At 41.3% G+C, this 22,570-nt stretch overlaps 2 protein-coding genes across 6 annotated transcripts; both read left to right on the forward strand.

Annotated features, from left to right (window-relative positions):
- The first annotated feature begins 165 nt into the window (after window positions 1–165).
- On the forward strand, window positions 166–17,862 carry LOC129590096 (ankyrin repeat and fibronectin type-III domain-containing protein 1-like). 5 transcript variants are annotated; one of them, XM_055485096.1, is made up of 20 exons: window positions 166–293; window positions 1,350–1,808; window positions 2,177–2,462; window positions 2,578–2,923; window positions 3,019–3,132; window positions 3,443–3,634; window positions 3,703–3,965; window positions 4,027–4,146; window positions 4,207–4,317; window positions 4,403–4,618; window positions 4,694–4,860; window positions 4,939–5,216; window positions 5,278–5,378; window positions 5,446–5,793; window positions 5,894–6,004; window positions 15,513–15,559; window positions 15,800–16,980; window positions 17,277–17,393; window positions 17,450–17,697; window positions 17,760–17,862. In XM_055485096.1, exons 2-17 carry the CDS (start codon window positions 1,765–1,767, stop codon window positions 15,963–15,965), a joined length of 2,910 nt encoding a protein of 969 aa, XP_055341071.1. In that variant the 5' UTR covers window positions 166–293; window positions 1,350–1,764; the 3' UTR covers window positions 15,966–16,980; window positions 17,277–17,393; window positions 17,450–17,697; window positions 17,760–17,862. The 5 variants fall into 5 exon arrangements, with proteins under 5 accessions (XP_055341071.1, XP_055341070.1, XP_055341072.1 ...); XM_055485095.1 differs by having other exon boundaries at window positions 17,277–17,697; XM_055485097.1 differs by having other exon boundaries at window positions 15,800–16,926; window positions 17,277–17,697.
- Window positions 17,545–20,858, forward strand: LOC129590304 (uncharacterized). Its single transcript, XM_055485458.1, has 4 exons — window positions 17,545–17,697; window positions 17,763–19,115; window positions 19,419–19,719; window positions 19,803–20,858. The coding sequence occupies exons 1-4, from the start codon at window positions 17,545–17,547 to the stop codon at window positions 20,678–20,680; spliced, it is 2,685 nt and encodes an 894-aa protein (XP_055341433.1). The 3' UTR covers window positions 20,681–20,858.
- The last annotated feature ends 1,712 nt before the right edge of the window (window positions 20,859–22,570 follow it).

Below are 22,570 nucleotides of genomic sequence, written 5' to 3' on the forward strand. Positions count from 1 at the left end.
CGAATTACAATTCTTTTGAAGGTTAATAATATTCAAAGCGTAGATGGCATAGTATGCGGTTCGCAGTCTCCATACAAAAGATTTAACCACGATGGTCAGTGGTTAATTTTGCACCATGTACACATATGTATGATGTATCATCGCCTTCGGATGCCGCCGCTATAATTCACAACTGATCACGCTTGATCGATTGCAAACAATCACCATAAACAGCGCATTAAAAGCCGTACACCAGCGGCAATTATACGCATGTACCGTTATAACTTACCGCTCCTCGTCACGGTCAACTACTGGTAAGTTGGAAATGACTTCAAGTAACTGGTTTACTGTACAAGTACTGGTATCCGGAAACATATCTTACCACGCAACATCAAGCAGATTTGGTTCAATATGCGCAAATTACATACATTGTGCGCTGTAGCTGCTTGATGTATCGTATCAAAATGACCGCCTCCGATGCCGGTGCGCTTTGAAGTGTTTGCAAAATACGTGTTACTGTTTGGCTGGCAAAAGTGTGCCGAATGATAACAAAGCACGGAGGATGTTATTACTGGGAACGGGGAAGTTATGCAGTGCGTAGAATACAGGCGTTGCATCCGCATACTGTACTGTACTGTACACACTCCGCGATATTATATGTGGTTTTCGCTGCAAAGATAACAAACTATTTGCATTCCCAAATATATGAACAAGATGTGTGGAAAAAATTAAAATACGCACAGCCATTTTTAATGTATCTTGCGAAGAATTTTTAGTGTATGGCCCGGATCTGGAATAGCCGGCGTCTTATAAGACGTAGAAAGTGGTGTCACATAATTACACGGTAAAATTAAAACGCACTTTCTTGTTAATCAAAAACCTAACCGTTGTGATTATTTACAAATTTTTACTTCCTCCGCCACGAAGTCAACCTAAATATTAGCTTTTAACGATGGAAATTTGACGTTAATAGACTTACATAACCGACTTTGTCAAGTGATTCTCACAAACAACAAAGTATTCTTTCTTTAATCGGCTTTGCGGATTATCAGGTCTTATACGCTAATATTTAAACAGATTTCGTGTAAATTGATCAACATGATAGACATGTTTGATAACAGAGATTTTCCCGCTCGTTTTGAACACCTAAGCAAAAATAGCCAATTTAATTTGCCGATAAACGGAAATATTTGCGCCGTTTTGTGTGGTCATAAAAGCATTAGAGATCGTTTGTGCGCTGTATTAAGTCAAGTACAGAGTTCGATTGCCAATGGTGTGAATGAGTGTAAATTTATTTGGTCAGTGACGTGGACTTGTCGAACAGGTAAGCCGTGATTATTTGCGCTCAAACTGACTCTGATCTGCCGTAGTGTATACCGCCGTATCAGCCGACGCGCCGATGATCTTGAGTTGCACGCCGACGTGCAACACTGTCTTTCGCGTTTTTCTTCCAACGTTACCCTCCGGATAACGCGGATATTAATGACCACACATTGAATTGTTTTCACATAACTGTACCAAATCATTTGTTCTGTGCGGAGGGAATTTTCGCCCATTAACGTTTTAGCTTTTGGCTTCTCATGTTGTATGATACTTCATCATTTTGATGATCATAGAACGGAGTTGCTTGTTTTCGTTGCAAATATGTTCAATGGAAATTTAACTGCAAAATTTTATTGCTTTGCCGGGAATATGTTATTCCATTACGCTAAAAAGTCAGCAATCGACTATTATTTGAGCACTCCATCGGAATAAGCCGACCAAACAGCCAATTTCATCAGGATAATGCAAGAGAATGTGGATCGATCGCGGTCTGTTGACCGCTACCAGTAAGTCGCGTGTCGGTTGCTCCAGCTTAACCAACGATATTTAATTTAAATTTATGCCTTCGATAATTATTTTGAATCATGACATATTATTGCTAATTTACGAATAATTTGTTTCAAATATTTATTTTGATTTTGCAAACATTAGTAAATAGGGAAACGTGTAGAAAGCATAATAAACTGCATGCTACCTATGCATACAGAATCAGAATTACAGATAATACTGTATTGCCATTTGAATGACCCAGAACTGACAGATGCCTGTTACAACATTAAGGCCAGTTTTTGCAATATACATAATAATACACACATAACTTTGCAACTATAAATAAAACAGCCTGAGGATGCAATCTAATTTTTACAACTTTTAGCTCGGATCAACGCCTAAATTTTCGCCGTTTGCCTCAAGCCAATGGAAGACAAGAAAGTGTAACAGTGATTCAAGTACCACCAAAGCAGTACAGGACCGGACGATCGCTGGTGGCTAACCGGGACATGAACAGAGACAGGACATCACGCTGGAGATCACCATCTCTGAATACGCGTCTCCTCCAAAATTTTTACGGTTTTGTGACGAACATTTTTGAACGTGGAAACGGCGTAAAAAAGCGTCAGCTGGCTGAACAGTTGTTATGGACAGCCGCGCGTAAAAACGAGGTATGTTGGGCGTAGTTGGCGTGCTACGTAAATCAAAACGCCGATAAGTCAACTTCCGGTGAAGTATAATACATTTGGGCGCCAAAATGGAGCAACACATGTCGGCTAATTTTAGACAGAAATATTTGTTGACATCATGAAAAAACTGATGGAAAATGGATACGACATTAACGCCCCTAATGAATGGGGATGGAATTTAGTGGACGAAGCGGTTATGCTCGGACATGCGGAAATCGCCGCGGATTTATTCAAGAACGGCGGTAAGGAGACGGAGTGGCTGTGTGAGTCCAAACAGCGTCGACAAGAAGTTCTGCGCAAAGCACTTCGCCGTCTTGAGGCCATTCAAGTGCCCTCTCGAATTCGTGAGCATAGTGCCGACACCAGACAGCTGGTCGCCGATGTGGCCGTCGGGCCAACCATGGCCGTGTTGCAGAAGATGATGCAAAATGTAGAGCGAACTAGTAAGTGCAAAATTAAACTCATTGCAGCATACCTTAATGAATTTAAGCGCATTTCATTTGGATTTTGGACATTGGTTTTATTTTTATTTAAACAGGACCCCCAAGGAATTATCTGGACCGGGTTATTGTTGAACCTTGTGGAGACTGCTCGGTTGCTGTTTCATATGAGCCACGATCGATTCCCCCTGGAATTATATCCAGATTTAAGGGTTGGTCTAATTAATTGATAAGCATCGGTATCAACTTCTGTATTGTCCAGATACACTAACCTATGTGAAAAAGTTCGGTTGAAAACTGACGGATATATAATTATAGTTTACACTATCTCTGCTAAGTAATTAATAACCAGTGAAAATAAATATTACTCAAATTTACCGGTTATTGTTGAACCTTGTGGAGACTGCTCGGTTTCCGAGCAGTCTCCACCGAGCAGTCTCCACATATGAGCCACGATCGATTCCCCCTGGAGTTATATCCAGATTTAAGGGTTGGTCTAAGCATGTTAAATTTTATTTGCAGTGGAGTGGTCCCGCGACAAGTCGTTCAAAGGGATTGTGGATTACCAAATTTTTTCTAACTTAATGAATCCTGAACGTCTGATAATATCGGAGCTGGACTGCGGCATCGAGTATCACATCCGGCTATCCGTTGCTAATTTATCAGGTTTTGGAATTCCACTAAACGCAACGCCATCTTCTGTGGTCATAACATGTACGCTTCGTTTTAACATTAAAACAAATCTCTTGTACAGCGGTTTCATGCTGCGCTTGTTGATTCAGCCTGGAGGGATGTAGATGGACAAAGGACACGACTGGACACTACCACTGTTCACAACTTGGAGAAGATTTTGCAGAATATCAGAACGATTACAAAGTATATGCTGAACGATCCGGAGCGCCGACACACTCGGACACCGGAGAAACGTCAACATTTACACCGAGCCGTGCAGCGCAGGGCTAGCTTAAAAGATAGTATTCGCGATCTCATTCGACCTCATATTCGGCCGGCTAATGCGGAAGACGAAGGCGGGATGTTTCTGTCGGTAAACTGGGTGGGAATTTCGGAATAACAAGAAAAAAATGTCATCTCAGATTTATTTTTAGTGTATGGTGATTGCGGACGATTCGATACTTTTGACCAATGAGTACACACTACCGTCGGTGGTCGTGCATTCTCCATTTATTGGCTCCATTAGCTCAAAGGATTACTTGTGGTTTCAAAAGGTAGCAGCCAGATTACAATAATTCGCTAGAAATCGCTTTAGTATTCCATACGTTTCGTAGTTAACAACTTGCTGGGATGCTGTCGCCGAAATAAAGGAGCTTCTGCACTCCTCCAAGGATTCATCGTCTGATTTACGGTACCGCATTGTCCGAGCTGTTTCTAATCTACAGGTATTCTCCTCTTACTGGAAGGCAACATATCTTGTTTCCTGGTTGTGTAGAATTTTTAGGGAAGTAACTCTGTGTACATTTTTAGAACCTGCTGACGATGCCGAATCTAGGAATAGCCTATTACCGACCGTTAAGGGATAAGCAGTTTACCTCCTGCATTTTGTTGTTAATACAAAAGGTCAACAAATCGGATGTTGGCAAATTGTCGGGGTTTCAATGGAAATCACTGAAGGAGGCCGACATAATGGCCATTGGCCACTCCCATCCGATCATGTCAGCTATTTCCACGGCAAGCACTGCGGTAAAGCTGCTGTAATTCAATTGCCGATGTCTGTGAATGTACGTATTCTTTATGATGTTCATTTCGTGCTTACAGGAAATATATTCCTGGTATCATGATATGCACAAAGCCCTTCCTCCTGGACTGCATATGGCATACGCCGAATTGAGCCTTAACTTAGACAGTATTGCAGTAGTCACCGCGAAACAGTGGCCAAATATCCTTCCTTCAGCAAAGATACGTTCCAACGCTTACATTTCTAGGTATTATACGCAAACATTTTTCGCTCTCTATAGATAGGTTTTGATGTTATACTATAAATTCCCGAGGATCAATTTTAGTGATGAGTGGTATTTCATAACCCGGAAGGTAACCGGTGCGCCGAAACGTGTGCGTTACTTGGAGAGCCTACTTCAAGACAGTTGGCAGGCACTGAAGTCCAGCTTATCATTACGCAGTGTAGAGGAGTTGTTTCTCTTTCCGGAAGTGATCGAACTCGGACCGGAAACCTCGATACTAGTTGTTTATGGGGAGAAACGAGGCTTGTCGTCTCATCAGTCACTGGATGAAGAATTACGGAAAAACTGTAGTCTTGTCCCTGTTCAAATATTTGAAGCCGGTATACCATACTGCAGTCATACCAAAGGTTTATAATTTAATTATCAGTACATTCCTGTTAGGGTTTCATTTTCGCTATCGAACGCTGGCCTGGTCAACGTATGCGCAGTCTTCTGTTATTCTCGAAGGTTTGGTTGTTCATCTACAGCAATTACTGCGCCAGGTAAGTGACGAAATCAGGGACATCATTCTGATATGAAATCGATTAACACCGGACGTATTGCCATCAGGAACTGGAAACCAATGAAGAAGAGGAAACAGGTGCACTGCTTCATAAAGTGCAGTTACTACAAGAACGGCTGGAGAGTATTTGGGGAGAAACACGCTGGATGCCGAGCTTGATCCGCACCATGACACGTGACCGCTCGCCTGCAGGACGGATCTCACTGTTCAGCCCACTGCAGCCGCAGAAACCACCGCGCAAGAAAAATCAACGACCGAATGACAACAATCAGCCTGTGATTTACAATGATGACAAATCGGTCAGTATAATTATCGGTACTGCCAACTTCCGGGACCTGGAATCGCAGAACGAATTGCTTCATGAACTTGTAAAGAAAAATGTCAAGAGCACGGAGGTACTGTCCTTAGATTTACAGCTTTTAGTTAAGTAAATTTTAAAATTTCTAGTAAAGTGAATTTAAGTACAAAATTTTTTAAAGAAAGGATTATTTGCAGGTCGACCTCGAAGATCTCACTACCGCTGCAGATTCGCTGGTGCAAGTACTGTACTCACAATCAGCCGCTCGTACGTCGCCGCATATCTTACCAGCGCGCCTTCTTTCCCAGGTTAGTAATTAAGCCAGAAGCTTCCGGTTCAAAAGGTTTGTGGGCTACATATGAAAAGTTGAGAAAAATTTATCTATCCGCAGATATGCGGCGCTATTGAGTCTTCCTGTTCGGTATACCATTACTGCGCATTCTTGTTTCCCTATCTGCGGAACGACTGTATCTTCCGCTACGTATAAGTTGTGCCTGTTGTGGCAAGCGGTCGGGTACACACTGGATAGTATCCTGTACATGTATATACAATAGCAGTAATTAACCGCATATTAATGGTAAAATCGGATATTTATTATGACTTTTTGCTCTACGTTGTATGCAGTATTCACTGGGTTCCACGATCCTGAGACGTGACGTGATCCATAGAAAATTGAAAAATTTCCCTGGAAGTAATTATTCAACACTGACAGGATACACAATTATCCGTCACGCACAGCCTTCTTTTTTGATGTTTACCAGATAATTTGCGCAAGGCCATCGGCAAATTTAATTACGGAGATTACCTTGTAAACACCAAAAAAGCGGGAAGTACGTGACAAATAATCGTTTGTCATCCTGTTCAAGACGTAAGTTTCGTCATTCACACTACGACATCCTGTGATGGTCTAATTAGTGTGATTAGGTGCAATTTCCCGAGACCTTCTCTTTGTCTTATTTATTACTTGATACTTTACATTAGTATTGATTGTTGCCGTTTAGAGAATGTCCGTTCAATCTTAATCGATGTTTTCTTATGTTTTCTATTTTATTTTATGTTATGCTGATGTTTTCTTATTTCCCATGTCTTCTTGTATTCTTATGTTTTCTTGTGTTTCCTTTTTTTATGTTTTCTGATTTTTTCTTTTGTTTTCTTTTGTTTTAATAATAGTTCCAAAATGATAAGCTACCGTTCACAGTGCAGTTTTATTAATAAGAGCCATCATGTGATTTATTCAAGGTTTCCATTATATCTACTTCAGATACATATTCCGCGGCTTTCTTGTTTTAATTACGGTTCTGTTGGAACCTGTTGGTCGACTTCGATTACATAAATTTAGTCATTCTGAAGATCTGATTAATTGTATCTTACTTAATTCAAGAACATTCATAATTATTAAGTGCTTCTATCTGCAACTTGTACAAAACAGCAACAAGTTATCGATAAAATACGCAGCTTTCACTAACTACACTGTCTCAACCAGCAACGGAAATAGGCGGCCTAATCACTAAGAACATTGTATGTAAATTAGCCGGTGCTGGTGCTGTTCCCATGCATGACAGAGGACGCGTTTCCGCGTTAGACTTTAATGCGGATACGCTGACGCAGATACTCCATTGTTTTTTTTATACGTGCAACGGAATATCTGCGCCAGAGGTTCAGCATCGAGATCCAACGTGGAAACGCGGCATCCATCCTGGGAACGGCACCAGCCTCGGCTAATTTAGATGAAATGTTCTGTGTAATTCGGCCGCCGGTTTCCGCTGCCTGTTAAATTTATAACTTAATGTTTCTTTTGTGACTGCTAGATTGTTTTTTGTATTCGCTCATCAATAAATTCTCCATCGCTTGTATCGCGCCTGCTTCCTGTCGTATCGATCGATCATCTTTCGATCCGAATTCGGTGACCAAGCGAGGCGTCCGGCCCGGGTGCTTCGATGCCTACAGCAGGAAACATACTATCTTAGGCAATTTCCCGATACATCCCCTCATTATAAATTTATTGTACCGCGAGAAGTTCACGGCATTCAGAACATGAATAAATAAAAAATTGCGCCCGGTTCAAACAAATAAATAGCTAAATACTGGGTAAATAAATGCAAATCAACTGGCTAGTTTCGCAATGTTAATCAAATCGGAGAACAGAAAACATGTGGAATCGAGGGTTATTAAAACTACCTGGTACAGGCTATCATCGGTGAAATGCTGTTTCCACTTCTCTGGGATTGTTTGATAGTAATCTCCGAAGAGCTGGGCCTCGTCGTGGTTCGTCCACAGGCACGCTGGGTGCAGATTCTACACAACAACGGATATATATCATACATTATCAGATAAGCCCATGGATTTTTACAATTTTAGATTAAACATTTAGCCGTAATCTCTGTCAATTGTCTGCCAATGACCAAATGTTTAAAATGTATGTGAAAAAGTGACCATTGTTCAGAAATCTCGAAGTATCGATGGAGGCGCCGAAATATTATATTATGTAAGTGCATTTTACTGCGGCCGGCCCCATAGTCAACCATTTTCCAAAAGACGGAAAAAAAGTTTCCTAAGGAGACGGTGTTGACGCAATTCCCGTGATCACGGAGTGTCGACGACACGGTCTCTCGGACTGACCGTCACGTGGGGGTTGATCAAAATGTGTATCCTCATAGTTGACCATGCTTCGACAAAATTAGTGACGCCATTCTGGCTGGCAAGTAATTGAGTGAAAGCAGCATCCGCCCGCTGCAACGGTAGGAAGTCACCGCCCAGGGCGGTCGAGTGTTGCATTATGGCAAGCCGGCATCAGGCTTATGGCAAGCCGACATTAGGCTTATGGCAAGCCGGGTATTATTCGGTCAGACATATATGCACGTGTGCCTGCAAGATGTACACATGTACAGATACATTTAATAATTGTACTTACGATAATTACGACGTTAATTTTATTAATTGTACTTACGTTAATACAACTGGTCTCAAATACAACTGGTCGCGCTAGCGCGCGACCAGTTGTATTTGAGCTAGGTATGAAGTTATGATTGAGAAAACAGAAATGTGGAAAAATTCGTGTAAATTATGTAAAACGTAGAAATGCTACACTATAGAGATATTGCGGTGCCAGCTTTAGAAATGCTTTAAAAGACTTCTAATCAGGAAAGTGCACTCGCTTTTTGCGGGTACTGCAAGACCGAAGCGTAGCAGGACCATATCTTAGCAAATGTCTAATCGTACTACTTTTTCTCCCTGTTTTCATCTCTACATGTGGCACAAAATGTTTAGGTAGAAAAATCTGGAGGCTGCCAGAGCACATACATCCAACGAAACTCACCGTAACATAAAAACCGTAGTCCAGAGCTGCCTGGCAGCTCTGGACAGTGGACGTCATAAATGTGGTTACACCGATAGCCGATAGCGCTATGTAAGCACACAGCTACCTATCTGTGTAACTACATCTGAGGCGTCCACTATAACTTACACGTAACGAATTGTCATTTATGCATTGCTCGCACATTTTCGGTACCCTAACTCGGTGCAGCTGAATGAAACTCATCCTACACACTTTAACGTAACAAGCAAGTGTATTCTCGCGCCACCGGTTTCTTGTCCTAATTGGGAAAAATTTTCAGAATTTCTTATCATTGCGTATCCGCAGAATTTCTTACCATTGCGCACAATTTCATTACTGGTGTGTCTCAATTTAACGCTTAGAATTTTTAATTTCTAGATTTAAGTGTTCTTATTAGTTTTCTTAATTTCATTTTCAATTTTTTTCGCAAAATTAAATATGCGAGTATTGAGTTCCGTGAAAACACAATAAGCTATATGAAGTTCATTGAGATGTGCCGAATCCTGCAAGTTACAAACGTAACTTTCCGCTAAGTTTCTTTGGGTTACGTTGAGCAACTTGGGCGACATTGATTTTCTGTGTTTTTATGCGTTCTCTTATCCTGGGTTCCGTTAAGCTTCGTTGTGCATTTGGTGGCGGTGACCAACAAGCGGACACCACGAGTTACATGGGATGTGAGTATGTACAGCCGCCGTCCATCTATGGAAATATAAACACTGGTACGACCGGAGTATGTCTATGAAAGTCAGTATGAGTATGGAGTTTTGATTATGATAAGGAGTACGCGAACGATTATCAGCATTAGGTTCATCACTGGTCCATTTTTTTTCAGAGGCTGGTATGTAGGTGCGACGACCAGTGCGACGCGCTATGGTCATGCATGTAAGTACAAATATATAAGTCCTAAACAGTGCGATATTAGGACGTCTGCTAATGGTAAGCCAATTGCACTATAATAATAAGTTGACTTGTACGTGCAATTTGCGTGCGAGAGTTGTACTCATCTACAGAATGCACAACTGATTGGCTGAGCGCTTGCGGCTAATAGCATTAGTTTTCTAGAGTAGAGTCTGTGTCCTGTAGCCAATTTGTGCTCCGAAAGTGGCTCCGAAAGGAATATGTATAAACGTAAGACGTGATTTGACATCCGTAGAAACGTGGAAATTTCTATGGAAGTAATTATCACAGCTAATAACAGGATCACAATTACCCGTCACGTACAGCTTGCTTTTTTTGTGTTTACCAGGCAATTTTCGCGGGCATATTGGCAGTTTTAATTACGTAGATTTCCTTGCAAATACAAAAAAAGCAAGCTGTACGTGACGACGATTAATCACGAGGTGACGAGTAATCACGACACCTGCATCCTGCTGAAGACGCTGGTTCCGTGATACCCCAATTGACGGCGTAATTTGCCGTGCCTTTTCCTTGTGTTATTAGTTATTTTGGTATTTGGTATTTTTCCATACAGTAGCATTTTGTGTTGTCGTTTAACTTTTCTTGTTAATACGTATATGGACACACTCATGGTTAAACCACTTCATCATTGTTATTATTCTTATTATTTCTTACATAAAGTTTTGCGATTGGTAAAACATCAGAAAAAACCAGGCATAATCACACACCAAAATTATTACACTTGCTGTAAATCAGATTACACAGAGTAAGCTTTTCGGAAAGATTACAGTTTCACAATGGCGTGTTTAAATGGAATTTACCTAATTTAACAAGATGTACCATTCAGACTGTAACAACAACGCTCTAAAAAACACGGCGCAGCAACTTATTAGGCGCCCCGGGGCAATAATTTCGGGGGGCTTCTATTATTTCGAGAGCTTTGGGAGGGGGCGTTTAAAACCGCAAGGGGCGTTAATTTCGGGGGGCGTTAATATCGGGTTCTAAGGTATATGCGTATAATAAAATCAGCTGACATGGTTTCCGGTCCTACGCTACAGCGTTGTCTCGTCTTCGCTTCTTGGGCATGTGGAGAAGTATTTCTGGAGAGCAGGCGATTGTCTTTTTGGTGCCGCTCGTTCTTCCAAAGCAGCGACGCCTGAATATAAATAATACAGATTTATTATATAATAGATCAGATGAAGAGACAAATCCAAGAATGCAACTCCACAACAATGAAAAATAATAAATTAACGATATTCAAGAATTACCTTTTGAGGAAAACTGATGAAGAGTTGGAAAACATGTTAATATGCTATAACAATTTTTTTTAATACTGTATGCTGATAAAAATGCTTTACTTTTACTTACGCTTTCTGTTCCACAGGTACTGGCATATTATAATGATTAACAGTATGGGTACAAAGATGCAGGAGACAATCATGAACGGCGTATAATAACGATCAGAACAGTTACTAGCACTGTTACTGTTGACCTTATTACGCCAGTCGTTGTTTTCGGCACCATATGAACAGTTTGAAATGTTTTTAATGGCCGCTTCATTCTCAACGCTATCAGTTGATATTCCACATCTTACTAATATGAAAACTAAAAAAATAATTGTGATTTTGTCCATAGTTTTAATCAAAAAGTCAAATCTGGAATCAAGGATGGAGATAAATGCCAAATCTCTGCAGAGATTGCCATAATATGTGTAAGTACTAGCTAAATGTTGTGTATTGGCTATACCGATTACCGTCGAGCGATATAATAAGAGCCGCCACCCTCATCCGTAGTCCGTACCAAAGGCAGTCTGCGTACTTACTTAATAATCCACTTTAATACAGCACGTACATATCATATACATAAGGAAATATTGTACTTACGTGTTATAAGTCTTATACAGTTAAACCTGTCTTTTACATACACCGGTAAATACATGCACCTGGAAATTACATACGCGGAAAGTTTAACCGGCGCGTCCCATAGACTGTAATAATTATAACCCTGTGTAATACATACACCTGGATAATACATACGGTTTTGCTTTAACCGAAGGTGTATTTAGTAAACAGTTTTCACTGTAACTGTTATCTTACTTGCATACTAGGAAGCTATACCTTTATTTATAGAAGTAAGTACTGTAAGACCGAGTTACCGTTACCATAAATCGATAGTCATGCGCGTGTTTGTGTGACATGGCCAGATACCAAAAATCGACAGCGATGATTAAACGCATTAAAACTATACTTTATTTCTGCAGTCAACGTAACGCACCAAAACTTTCAGTTAATTCGAGCTTAAAAATGTTCGTTAAATATTTACGTACAGATTTTGCAACTGGTGCTGTCGTCTCTTGGTGGTTGACAGCGCGCCAACCACGAGCACGGCTATCGATTGGCTGTTACGTCGATTGGCTGTAACGGCAAGTCGGTACATCGATAACTGACGGTATATTCTTCGTGTGTACATTGTACGTATGTGAAGTTGTGAACACATCTATAATACCGATAGATGCGAATCGTTATCGCGAATGCAATTTTATCTAGACGCATCAATATCTAAATTTTATTGAAGCGATATGTTGCTGTTGCAACAACCAAGAGGTGCACGCAAACAAAGGGCCGAAATAATCTCCTTGAACAGTTCACACCCAGCAAACAAACAAACAGCATTAGCAACTGGCAGTACAGGGACTTTTTTTGGATTGAATACCGCATTGTGTAAATTTGTGTTCAATCAGAATTACCGGATTTTTCGGTGTTTGCTAATTAGAAAGCAGCTTCATTTTCAACTCCCGAACAAAAAATACGGTTCTTAATGTTCTCTGTAGTGATACCTACAATATAATCTTAGGAACACTTTAGTTCGGCTTTTAAATTGCGTTGCGCAAAGGAGAATTTTGCCACCACGATTCTTCATGTACATTTTCATGTCATTGAGATCAAATTAATACCGGCACTACAGTACAATATAATAGCGAAAAACGAGCACTGCTTGGTGGTCATTAAAACTGCCTGGTGGCCGGAGTTGCCGAAGTTGTAATCTACTGTATTACACGTATCTGTTTAGAGAAAGAAGCGGGCAAGCAAAAAAACGCCATAAAAATTCTCCAGTGAAGAATTCTAAACCAGCTGACCCTTCAATAAAGTCCTTTTGAAGTCTTTATAAGTGTAAGCCATTTCTCTAATGTTCCCAGTACGAAGAGAGAAACGAACAACGACTACGGGTGAATCGACCGACCATAACCAAAAGAAATTTATTGTTACCTGAAAACTTTAAATTACCTAGATCCATAAATCTCAGTATTTTAGGCTTTCACATTTTAAAAAGTGAACCTGATCAAACAGGTTCTTCGTGCTAAACAGCTTTCAAAAAATGTTAATAATAGCGTTCGGCAACGTTCTCCAGAAATTCGATAGTAGCAGCTAAACGAATTGTCCCTTTACATCTCTTATTAAGGGGATGCTATCTTTCATTGCATTCCTGCACCGAACCGTGCTTTGTTGATTTACGAGTATTTTAATGCCATTTGATAGGTTTCTTTTCAATGCTGCACATGCCATTTATGTGCAACCGACTGCTATAACAATTGTTTCGCAATTGTATCTGTACCGGAAGCGGTATTAACACTACGGTGCGATGGGAAAGCCACTAATTGCATTAGTGGCTTTCCCATCGCACCGTAGTGTTGTTGGTGTTAATTCGACGTTGTTTGTTGGTATTAATTATTAAATTAATTGTTGGTATTAATTCGACGCTTCCAGGCCCAATTGGGCTTGGAAGCGTCGAATTAATACCAACAATTAATTTCCTGTTGCAAGACACTTAAAAATATTTAGCTAAATATATTAATTTTCTGAAATTACTTGACTTACGATGCCGTGCTGGAAGTTGGGAGAATTGCATTTTGCAACCTATCAGATGGATTGTTTACTGTATGTGTATATACAGTCCTTACTCACACCGTGTGAGTCACACGCACTAGTAGAGATCAGCAGAGGTATCTGAATTCCTCTATACCTCATAGAGCGGGGCCCTTTAGACCTCATAGCGCGGGGCGCTTTAACATGTACGACGAAAGTTCCCGATGAGTTCGCTGTTTATTGTGGGACAGCCGAACGAGATCTGTAAATATCTTAATGGAGTAACAATCTGGGAGTGCTTTCATAACTTAGCCTACTGCACTATAATATTGCCGCGCACTGCTGTTTATCCGTTCCGCGGGTCGTCGTTGTTCCCGTGAAAACATAGAAGGAAAGTAACTCCTAACTTGGAATGCGGTTTCTTTTAACTACGTACACTAATAACTGTCTTGACTGGCTTGAGCTAATAAAAATCACGGTAAGTAAGCTTCGCGCGTTCGCGCTCGGCACGTTTGTATGGGAAACTTCAGCTTTGAATTTATGGACTGTTCGAGCAGTCATGTTTAATGTTTTGTGTGAATTAACTGCACTGGAAATTTTTCGGATAATATATGTAAGCATAAAAGCATTAAGTAAATACAAATTACGGGAAGTACGCTTTGGAAATCTAATGACAGGCGGTAAATTGTATGAATCGAAGAGATTTAATAATCAGGGTAGTAAGAAAAATAATTCCGTTGGTTTTGATATAGTTGTCTGGTATTGGCTTCGTCGTTTCCAGAGTGTTCGGATAGGTTCCAGTATGAGGCGGTAATATCCCTCACAAGGCTGCCTTTCCGGTTATTCCTGAGAAGGGTAACCCTTGTCGGTCGGATACGCAGCTGTCATTAGGGCACACCAAAAATTTACTGACCGCTACACTGCCGACTGACAAGTAGCCGACGACTTTTTGCTGACCGACAAAATGTTTACCCGACAGTTTATCAAAGCAACAAGCAGGATTTGTTGATGGCTGAAAGCCTATCTGCCGAACACCGACATTTCGCTGACGACATTCTGATGAAATAAAACACAAGAAAACGTATAATATAAGCAATCTAAGAAAACTTACGATAAGCACCAAGAAACCTAAGCAATTTTAGGAAAACAACAAAAACTTTAGAAAAATACTAAGAAAGCTCAAAGAGTTCTCTGTAAGTGATTCTAAGACATTTAAGCAATCAACAAAGCCCAAGAGAACCAGAAAATCTAACCATAATATTATGGTTATTATGGTTATACAGTCTGTACAGACAGACGCTTTTCATTTTGCCTGAATAAGAGGGAGGACCTTCGCTGCGCTGCGGCGGTCAATAGTTTTGCATCAAGCGGTCAAATCTACTCCCGTGAACACTTTTCCAACGGTTGCTGCATCACTTCCAGCAGCTTCACGATCGGATTAGTGACGACGTCCAAGAGTGAAACAATTTCATGCCCAGCCGAATACATTATTAATTACTGCGTCGCTGGGTATCTGAAGGACATTCAAAATTCCAAGAAAATAAAAAATACGGTTGCATTAGGAACGATGCATAATAACGCGGTTAAAAACGTTTTGCGGTTAAAATGTTTTGCGGTGCTGGGAAACAAGCAGGTGCATAACACAGGTTTCAGGTAGCATCGTGTAATGTTAGTAATCATGACCACCGGCTTCTTTATAGGGCAAACTTTTATTTGTTGCAGTTTTGCTTGTACAATAAACAAACAAGCATGGATACATTACAAGACAGGTGAGGCATCAGACAATCATCCAAAGTATCACAATGATTATAAATATTGTTATGATAATTATCAAGCAAACGATGTTTTAGCTTTTGCACTTTAGATTAAATAAATGATCTTCCTAAATAAGTGGAGTAGTTGTGCATTGTGTGGTATTGGATTTATTATGACTGTCATGATTTTCTAATGCATCACAACGTTAGCCACGTTGAATGTAACTTGGCAATGAAGGTTTGCGTTTCTTGCAGTGTCCGGCAAGCTTGTGCACGCCCAAGAGAACAGCAAGAATGGAATAATCAATCTGGGACTTTTACCTTCGTTCGAGCAACCTATTCAGACGGCAAAGACTGCAATTATGCGCCCAGAATTCGGCTCCGCGGTTACGTTATCATGTATATCGCATTATCCGAGTGAGAAAAATAGTACCGAAAAATATCCGAGATGGGATCATTCTGTCTTGGGAAACCTTAATGAAGTAGTTTCTCCTGTCTGCGGTTTAACAGACTGCTATGGCTGTCGTTGCAAACGTGCTGTCGACCTCGGACCCTATTACTGGAAAATCAACACCGAGACACTGAAGTCCGCGTCGCAACCGATCCGGTTGGTGTCAACATTACATATAGCAGAAGCTACTCAGTTCTTCGCCGGTAAATACACTTGCACGGAAAGGACCCCTAACAACGTTTCGTCTATCACTACACGAATTCTGATGAGCCCTCTTTATCAGCCGAAGGATGTTTTTGTTCCTGCAATGCAAAATGTCACCGTACTCAAAGGTCAAGCAGCCGAGTTTCGCTGTTACACACAGTTCGAACTGTTTAAAGGAACACACAAAGATTATAGCAATCGGTTCATCTGGTACCATGAGAAGGGCATCCTCTATGCCCCCAACACACATCCACTTAGCGTCCTTGAAATTGACGCTGAAACACTGGACAGTGGTTACAAAGTTAATGGGAATTTATCCGAAAACGGAACATGCTCGTGTTATTCAACCCTGACCATTAAAAGCGCATCGCAAATTTCGGCTGGGCGTATTGAATGCTGGTTTCAGATTGATCCGTTTTTGGATGAATGGCTCATTCAGTCTGCTCATCTTATTATCCACAATGAATACTGATATTTTATCATGCGCAGTATCGCATTAATTTAGGGCAATTATTTTATTCGCACTTAGGAAATGGAATAAGTTGCCTTGCAATGTTATTAGGGAACATCCATAACCTGCGTACGACTGCAGTAGACATGATGAGTGGATAATAATCAAACGCGGTGCTCTTGACTAAACAATAAAAGAAAACGCTGAAATCGGGCAGCAAAATTCCCGCAGACATGGTAGGAAATCATGGCAAACTACCAGGAGGGAACCGCGCAGGTTAGAGGAACAAGAAATTCAAACAAGAAAACCGAACAGTGAAAGCATAGATATGTATGTACTGCAGTATGTATGTATGTACCAGTAATTTATAAAACAGTGCAGGCATAGAAAAGGATAATGGTTGTACCGTGGTGCAGGCACAGTGCAGTTAAACGTTTAATCATAACATGTGGTCCATTTTCTACCTGTACGCTTGAACTGGATAACTTTAATTCCCATGCGGAAATATCTTCTTTAAAACGCTACTGCGTGTGACTTGTTGTGAACCAAGTTCATTTGAAATTATAGCTGTGATTAGAAACAGGCTTATGTGTTATGCTTCTGACTAGTTGATGCTTCCTTATTAGATCTCCCAATTTGACAAAGAATTGCTGACTGCTCCTGCATTTATGTCACGCTGCTGCAAAAGAATATTGTTTTGCATCTGGACCTCCAGACTCGACACTCGCAGTCTCCACACTTTGGTGCGAAAGCTTTTCATTTCGATTAAGTGCTGTCGTAAGATGTAACTATTACCAAGGTTAAATCGATCTCGCGCCCCGTGTCGGGATGTCTCAACGAACCAGTGACACGTCTAACCTATACCGAAAGCGCAAGAGTATGAGGCGTACAAGCATGCAAAATATAGAGTCCGTTCTATTCGACTCACAACCCAAGGCTGACGACCGGAAAACGGTTCGTTCTGATGCGGATGGATATACACCATCACTCGCTCAAGTTCCATTCGACACAGTGGCGCCAAAGGCCGTTTATGAACGAGAAAGCGATGTAAATTTTATATATTTGCTCTACAGCATTATTGTTAAAGAAATCCATGGTACCATATTTAGTAGAAAAGTGGTCAGGGACGAGCGAGTTTACTTAACGAAGCCGAACTCCAAAAATATTATGTGAAAGATCCTGAACCTATCTGTCAGTGCGGTGCTGGACCAGAGGATGTGTCCTACCGTCACGATGCCTTCTCTAACGTCGCCCTGTGTCAGTCTGCTAAGGAGAAGCGCATTAATCGGTTATCCAGTGTCATAGCCGCTGATCATGTCGAAAGCGCAGATTTACCTGACTTGTCCGTTCTTGGAGATGCCAGTTCCCAGCTCCCGTCTAATTCGCGCAGTCATCTGGAGAACCTGCGGAATGATCTGCGACGTATCCAGAACCAATGGGTATTCGAGCAACGTGTTGGGAAGGTTGCTGATCCCGAGGATGTGGATCGTTTGATCCACGAAGTGCAGACTGAAAAAGTCATATCGAATTCGGTGTTTTACGATGTGACTCGGCAGGCAGCTGGTGAGTGTGAAGCTCGCGGTGACCTTTTAGACTCTATTCGGAAAAAATACAACTCACTGGTCGGCCAAGTTTCTCCACCCCTGGAACGCATTGCAAATGAGCTGGAAGCACAAAGAAATCTGGATAAAGAACTGGCCACGGTGTTATTAGACTATCAGATGTGGTGGCGACAAAGGTCGCTTCCACTGGAAGAGAGCCACCAGCAGAGCGAGAGTATGCATCTCAATGTGGAAAAGGATATCAAAGGGCTAAATACCACTTTAACTGCTTTGCACAGCGAAAGCTATCATCTGAAAAGCCTGATCACACTCCATGCTGCTTACCGCGCCCGATCTGAGCAGAACATGCAAGAATTGGTGCTGGCTCGGGAAGATTGGCAGGATTTAGCATATAATGTTTGTGGCAAAGGTATCAAAGATCAGCGCCTGGTCAAGCTAACGGAAATGCATGTCCTGCACCAAATGTGGTACATCGCAGCAAAGCGGCGATATAAGGACTTACAAGTCCTGGATGACAACGAACTGGCCCAGATCCAAACAGTAGAGAAAGAATTTCTCGGAACACTGAAAGCTCTTGAAGCCAGACTCCTAGAACAAGAGACTGGTACGGTGCACCTCGTGCAGATCCTTCGGACTGATATCGACAAGAAACTCCATCATACGTTGTTTCGAAATTTTAGACACACAGGAATTATGGAAAGCTTCTCTGCCTGGCAGCAGATCCTAAATGAAATTGCCGGCTACTTTTCACAGGAAACAGAAGCCAATCACTTGATTTACGTACAGCGATTGGAATTCCTCTTCGAGTCAGTTGTTCAAAGAACCTTGGTGCTGTACATTAGGTACCAGAAACGGGATGATTCCATAGCGTCTAATAGTCCGCATAGCCAGTTACGGAAGTCCGTAAGGCAGGACGTCCTTTTCACGCACCTCGATCCGAACTACAGAAAGACGTCACCCATTGATAGGGATTTTGGTGCTTTTGTTGCCAGTCCCACTGAATCCCCGTTGTATTACTCTAATCCAGCGTCACCGCTACTGGAACCAGACGCTGCATTAACCGGGACAGAGTTCGAAGAATCGTTACAGTTATTCACTGATCTACTGGCAAAGCAGTTGGACAATGCCAGCACAGTAGATTATCGGCGTGACCTTTCTGTTTTTTCTCAAAGCAAGCCATATGCAGAGTTGTTTCGCTTGTGGCAGATGTATAGTGACATCAAGCTGCATTTTGTTGATCGAATGCATGGCAGTGCTTCGTTGCGTAATTGGCTGTTGGAGATGAACCAGTCTATTGATCTATTAAGAGCTGATACCGTCAGTGGATCGGCGTTCACTGAGAAGGTGTGCTTGTTGTTGGATCGCACCCATAATATGTTGACTCTGATGAAGAACGATTTCTCGCTAACATCGGCTCCGAAATCACATAATATAATCAAGCGTTTTACGCATGCTGCCACCGCTTGGAGTCTGTTTTCCCAGAGTGCCCTGAATGCCGCTACGGCCTGTGTGTTGGAACGATTATCCCTTCTGTTTGTGGAGATGGTACGCTGCGGCTCGGAATTAATGCTGTTATTGTTTCCTAATCAGCTAACGCAAAAGAAGCAATCGAGAGCATTGATGTTTTGCGCGGCAGGACGGAAGCGACTGTCCACGATCTGGAGCGGATTTCTGCAGTCCTTGACGGCATCGTACTACCTCCGCCTCAACACGAAGACGACGTAGAACTCCGCACCAGTTCGCGCGAAAGTTCTATAATGGAATTAGTGGAAAAGTGGAGAATTTATTCTGCCTTGTGTGTCAATTTCGCGTATGAGACCGTATCCAAAGATCTCATTACATTCCTTCCCATGTCGAAATTGGCAATCTACGATAAGAACACTTTAAAAGAAGAACTAGCGTATGGCGATTCAGCTGCCAATTACGACAAAGCGCTCGATAACATCTTGGATATCCCACCGTGTCTCCACGGAGTAATTCGAGATTATTGGATAAAAGATGACCATGTAGAGATCGCCTGCGTAGGCGATGACGAAAATGTTTACGTTAAACCGTTTCGGCTGATGACGTCGGTGAACACTGATCGAACATTATCGTCCGAATTAATGGAAGAATTCAGCAAGCTGTCTCAGGAATTAAGTGCCGAGAAGATTCGGACGGTTAAACTGACCCTAAAACTGATGGAGTTAGAAAGGGAGCTCGCCGAAATCAACCTTTCGAACCAAAACCTGGATCTGAATGTACAGTATTATCAAGCCAGAAAGCAACAGACAGCGCCACCAGAGATCGCGCTTCCGGCAATGCCATTGGTTGATTTGGAAGAGAAGATGTACCATGCAAAACTGCTGCCGCCATTGCTGTGTGTAACGGACGATGCCGAACCGCTTAACGCCATGCAACCCTGGGATTACATCATCGACAAGACGTTCTACATTTCGGACACCGTTATTTTGTTTACTTCGCAGTAACAATATCGCGTGTACATCATAGAAATCTGGGCGCCATTTAACGGCTATGTTCTCTACGATAATACAACTTGATTATGTGTTGCAGTACTTATAAAATTGTGTGTTCGTAACATATCCTTCAGTGTTTATAGCAGCACAAGAAGATTTGAATAGCGGCAAAGCATTTCAGATTTACATGAACTGCAAGTGGAATTAATATGCAAATTTCCGGAGTGTGGCGTGTTTTTAATCAAATGCAGTACAGCTTTCTGTTATATTAATTTTCTTTTGTTAATTTTGTGATCGAAATTCTTTTAAATTTAGCAACTTTAAAGTTTTTATTGGAAAACGCAATGGTGTGTGGTATTATTTTAACGAAAGGCACTATCGAGAAGTCCCAGAACTTGCTTTATCGGACCTCGACGCGCGCCAGCCAGAGTAGCGAACCTTTCATTTTTTCTGAACACACAAAATTTATTACAGACATGAAGCATCGTCGAAATAATACCATCAAATTTTGTTTAAGGGCAGTCAAGAGCGCCAAATAAAGTGCGAACAATAGTTTTATTACCTGCTGGAAGTGATATCAGTCAAAAATTTTCGCGCGTAAGTATAGTTATTACTACAAATTACAATTCTTCTGCAGGTCAACAATATTCAAAATGTAGATGGCATAGTATGCGGTTTGCAAGCTTCATACAAAAGATTTAACCAGGATGGTCAGTGGTTAATATTACAGCATCTACAGCATCTACACATCGCCTTCGGATGCCGCCACCATAATTCACAACTGATCACGCTTGATCGATTGCAAACAATCACCATAAACAGCGCATTAAAAGCCGTACACTAGCGGCAATTATACGCATGTACCGTTATAACTTACCGCTCCTCGTCACGGTTAACTACTGGTAAGTTGGAAATGACTTCAAGTAACTGGTTTACTGTACAAGTACTGGTATCCGGAAACATATCTTACCACGCAACATCAAGCAGATTTGGTTCAATATGCGCAAATTACATACATTGTGCGCTGTAGCTGCTTGATGTATCGTATCAAATTGACCGCCTCCGATGCCGGTGCGCTTTGAAGTGTTTGCAAAATAAGTGTTACTGTTTGGCTGGCAAAAGTGTGCCGAATGATAACAAAGCACGGAGGATGTTATTACTGGGAACGGGGAAGTTATGCAGTGCGTAGAATACAGGCGTTGCATCCGCATACTGTACTATACTGTACACACTCCGCGATATTATATGTGGTTTTCGCTGCAAAGATAACAAACTATTTGCATTCCCAAATATATGAACAAGATGTGTGGAAAAAATTAAAATACGCACAGCCATTTTTAATGTATCTTGCGAAGAATTTTTAGTGTATGGCCCGGATCTGGAATAGCCGGCGTCTTATAAGACGTAGAAAGTGGTGTCACATAATTATACGGTAAAATTAAAACGCACTTTCTTGTTAATCAAAAACCTAACCGTTGTGATTATTTACAAATTTTTACATCCTCCGCCACGAAGTCACGAAGTCAACCTAAATATTAGCTTTTAACGATGGAAATTTGACGTTAATAGACTTACATAACCGACTTTGTCAAGTGATTCTCACAAACAACAAAGTATTCTTTCTTTAAACGACTTTGCGGATTATCAGGTCTTATACGCTAATATTTAAACAGATTTCGTGTAAATTGATCAACATGATAAACATGTTTGATAACAGAGATTTTCCCGCTCGTTTTGAACACCTAAGCAAAAATAGCCAATTTAATTTGCCGATAAACGGAAATATTTGCGCCGTTTTGTGTGGTCATAAAAGCATTAGAGATCGTTTGTGCGCTGTATTAAGTCAAGTACAGAGTTCGATTGCCAATGGTGTGAATGAGTGTAAATTTATTTGGTCAGTGA

Source organism: Paramacrobiotus metropolitanus, unplaced genomic scaffold (genome assembly GCF_019649055.1).
Source record: "Paramacrobiotus metropolitanus isolate TYO unplaced genomic scaffold, Prichtersi_v1.0 Parri_scaffold0000039, whole genome shotgun sequence".
Taxonomy (NCBI): Eukaryota; Metazoa; Tardigrada; class Eutardigrada; order Parachela; family Macrobiotidae; genus Paramacrobiotus; species Paramacrobiotus metropolitanus.

What these genes read in the sequence shown, in the direction of transcription:
- LOC129590096 (XM_055485095.1), top strand. Translation starts at nt 1,765, where the DNA reads ATGCAAGAGAATGTGGATCGATCGCGGTCTGTTGACCGCTACCA. An exon ending in AAGGCGGGATGTTTCTGTCG is followed by an intron (nt 3,966 to 4,026) that starts GTAAACTGGGTG and finishes ATTTATTTTTAG; the next exon opens with TGTATGGTGATTGCGGACGA. An exon ending in TTTCCACGGCAAGCACTGCG is followed by an intron (nt 4,619 to 4,693) that starts GTAAAGCTGCTG and finishes TCGTGCTTACAG; the next exon opens with GAAATATATTCCTGGTATCA.
- LOC129590304 (XM_055485458.1), top strand. Translation starts at nt 17,545, where the DNA reads ATGCAAAATATAGAGTCCGTTCTATTCGACTCACAACCCAAGGCTGAC. An exon ending in TTTATGAACGAGAAAGCGAT is followed by an intron (nt 17,698 to 17,762) that starts GTAAATTTTATA and finishes CATATTTAGTAG; the next exon opens with AAAAGTGGTCAGGGACGAGC. An exon ending in ATAGCCAGTTACGGAAGTCC is followed by an intron (nt 19,116 to 19,418) that starts GTAAGGCAGGAC and finishes CGCTTGTGGCAG; the next exon opens with ATGTATAGTGACATCAAGCT.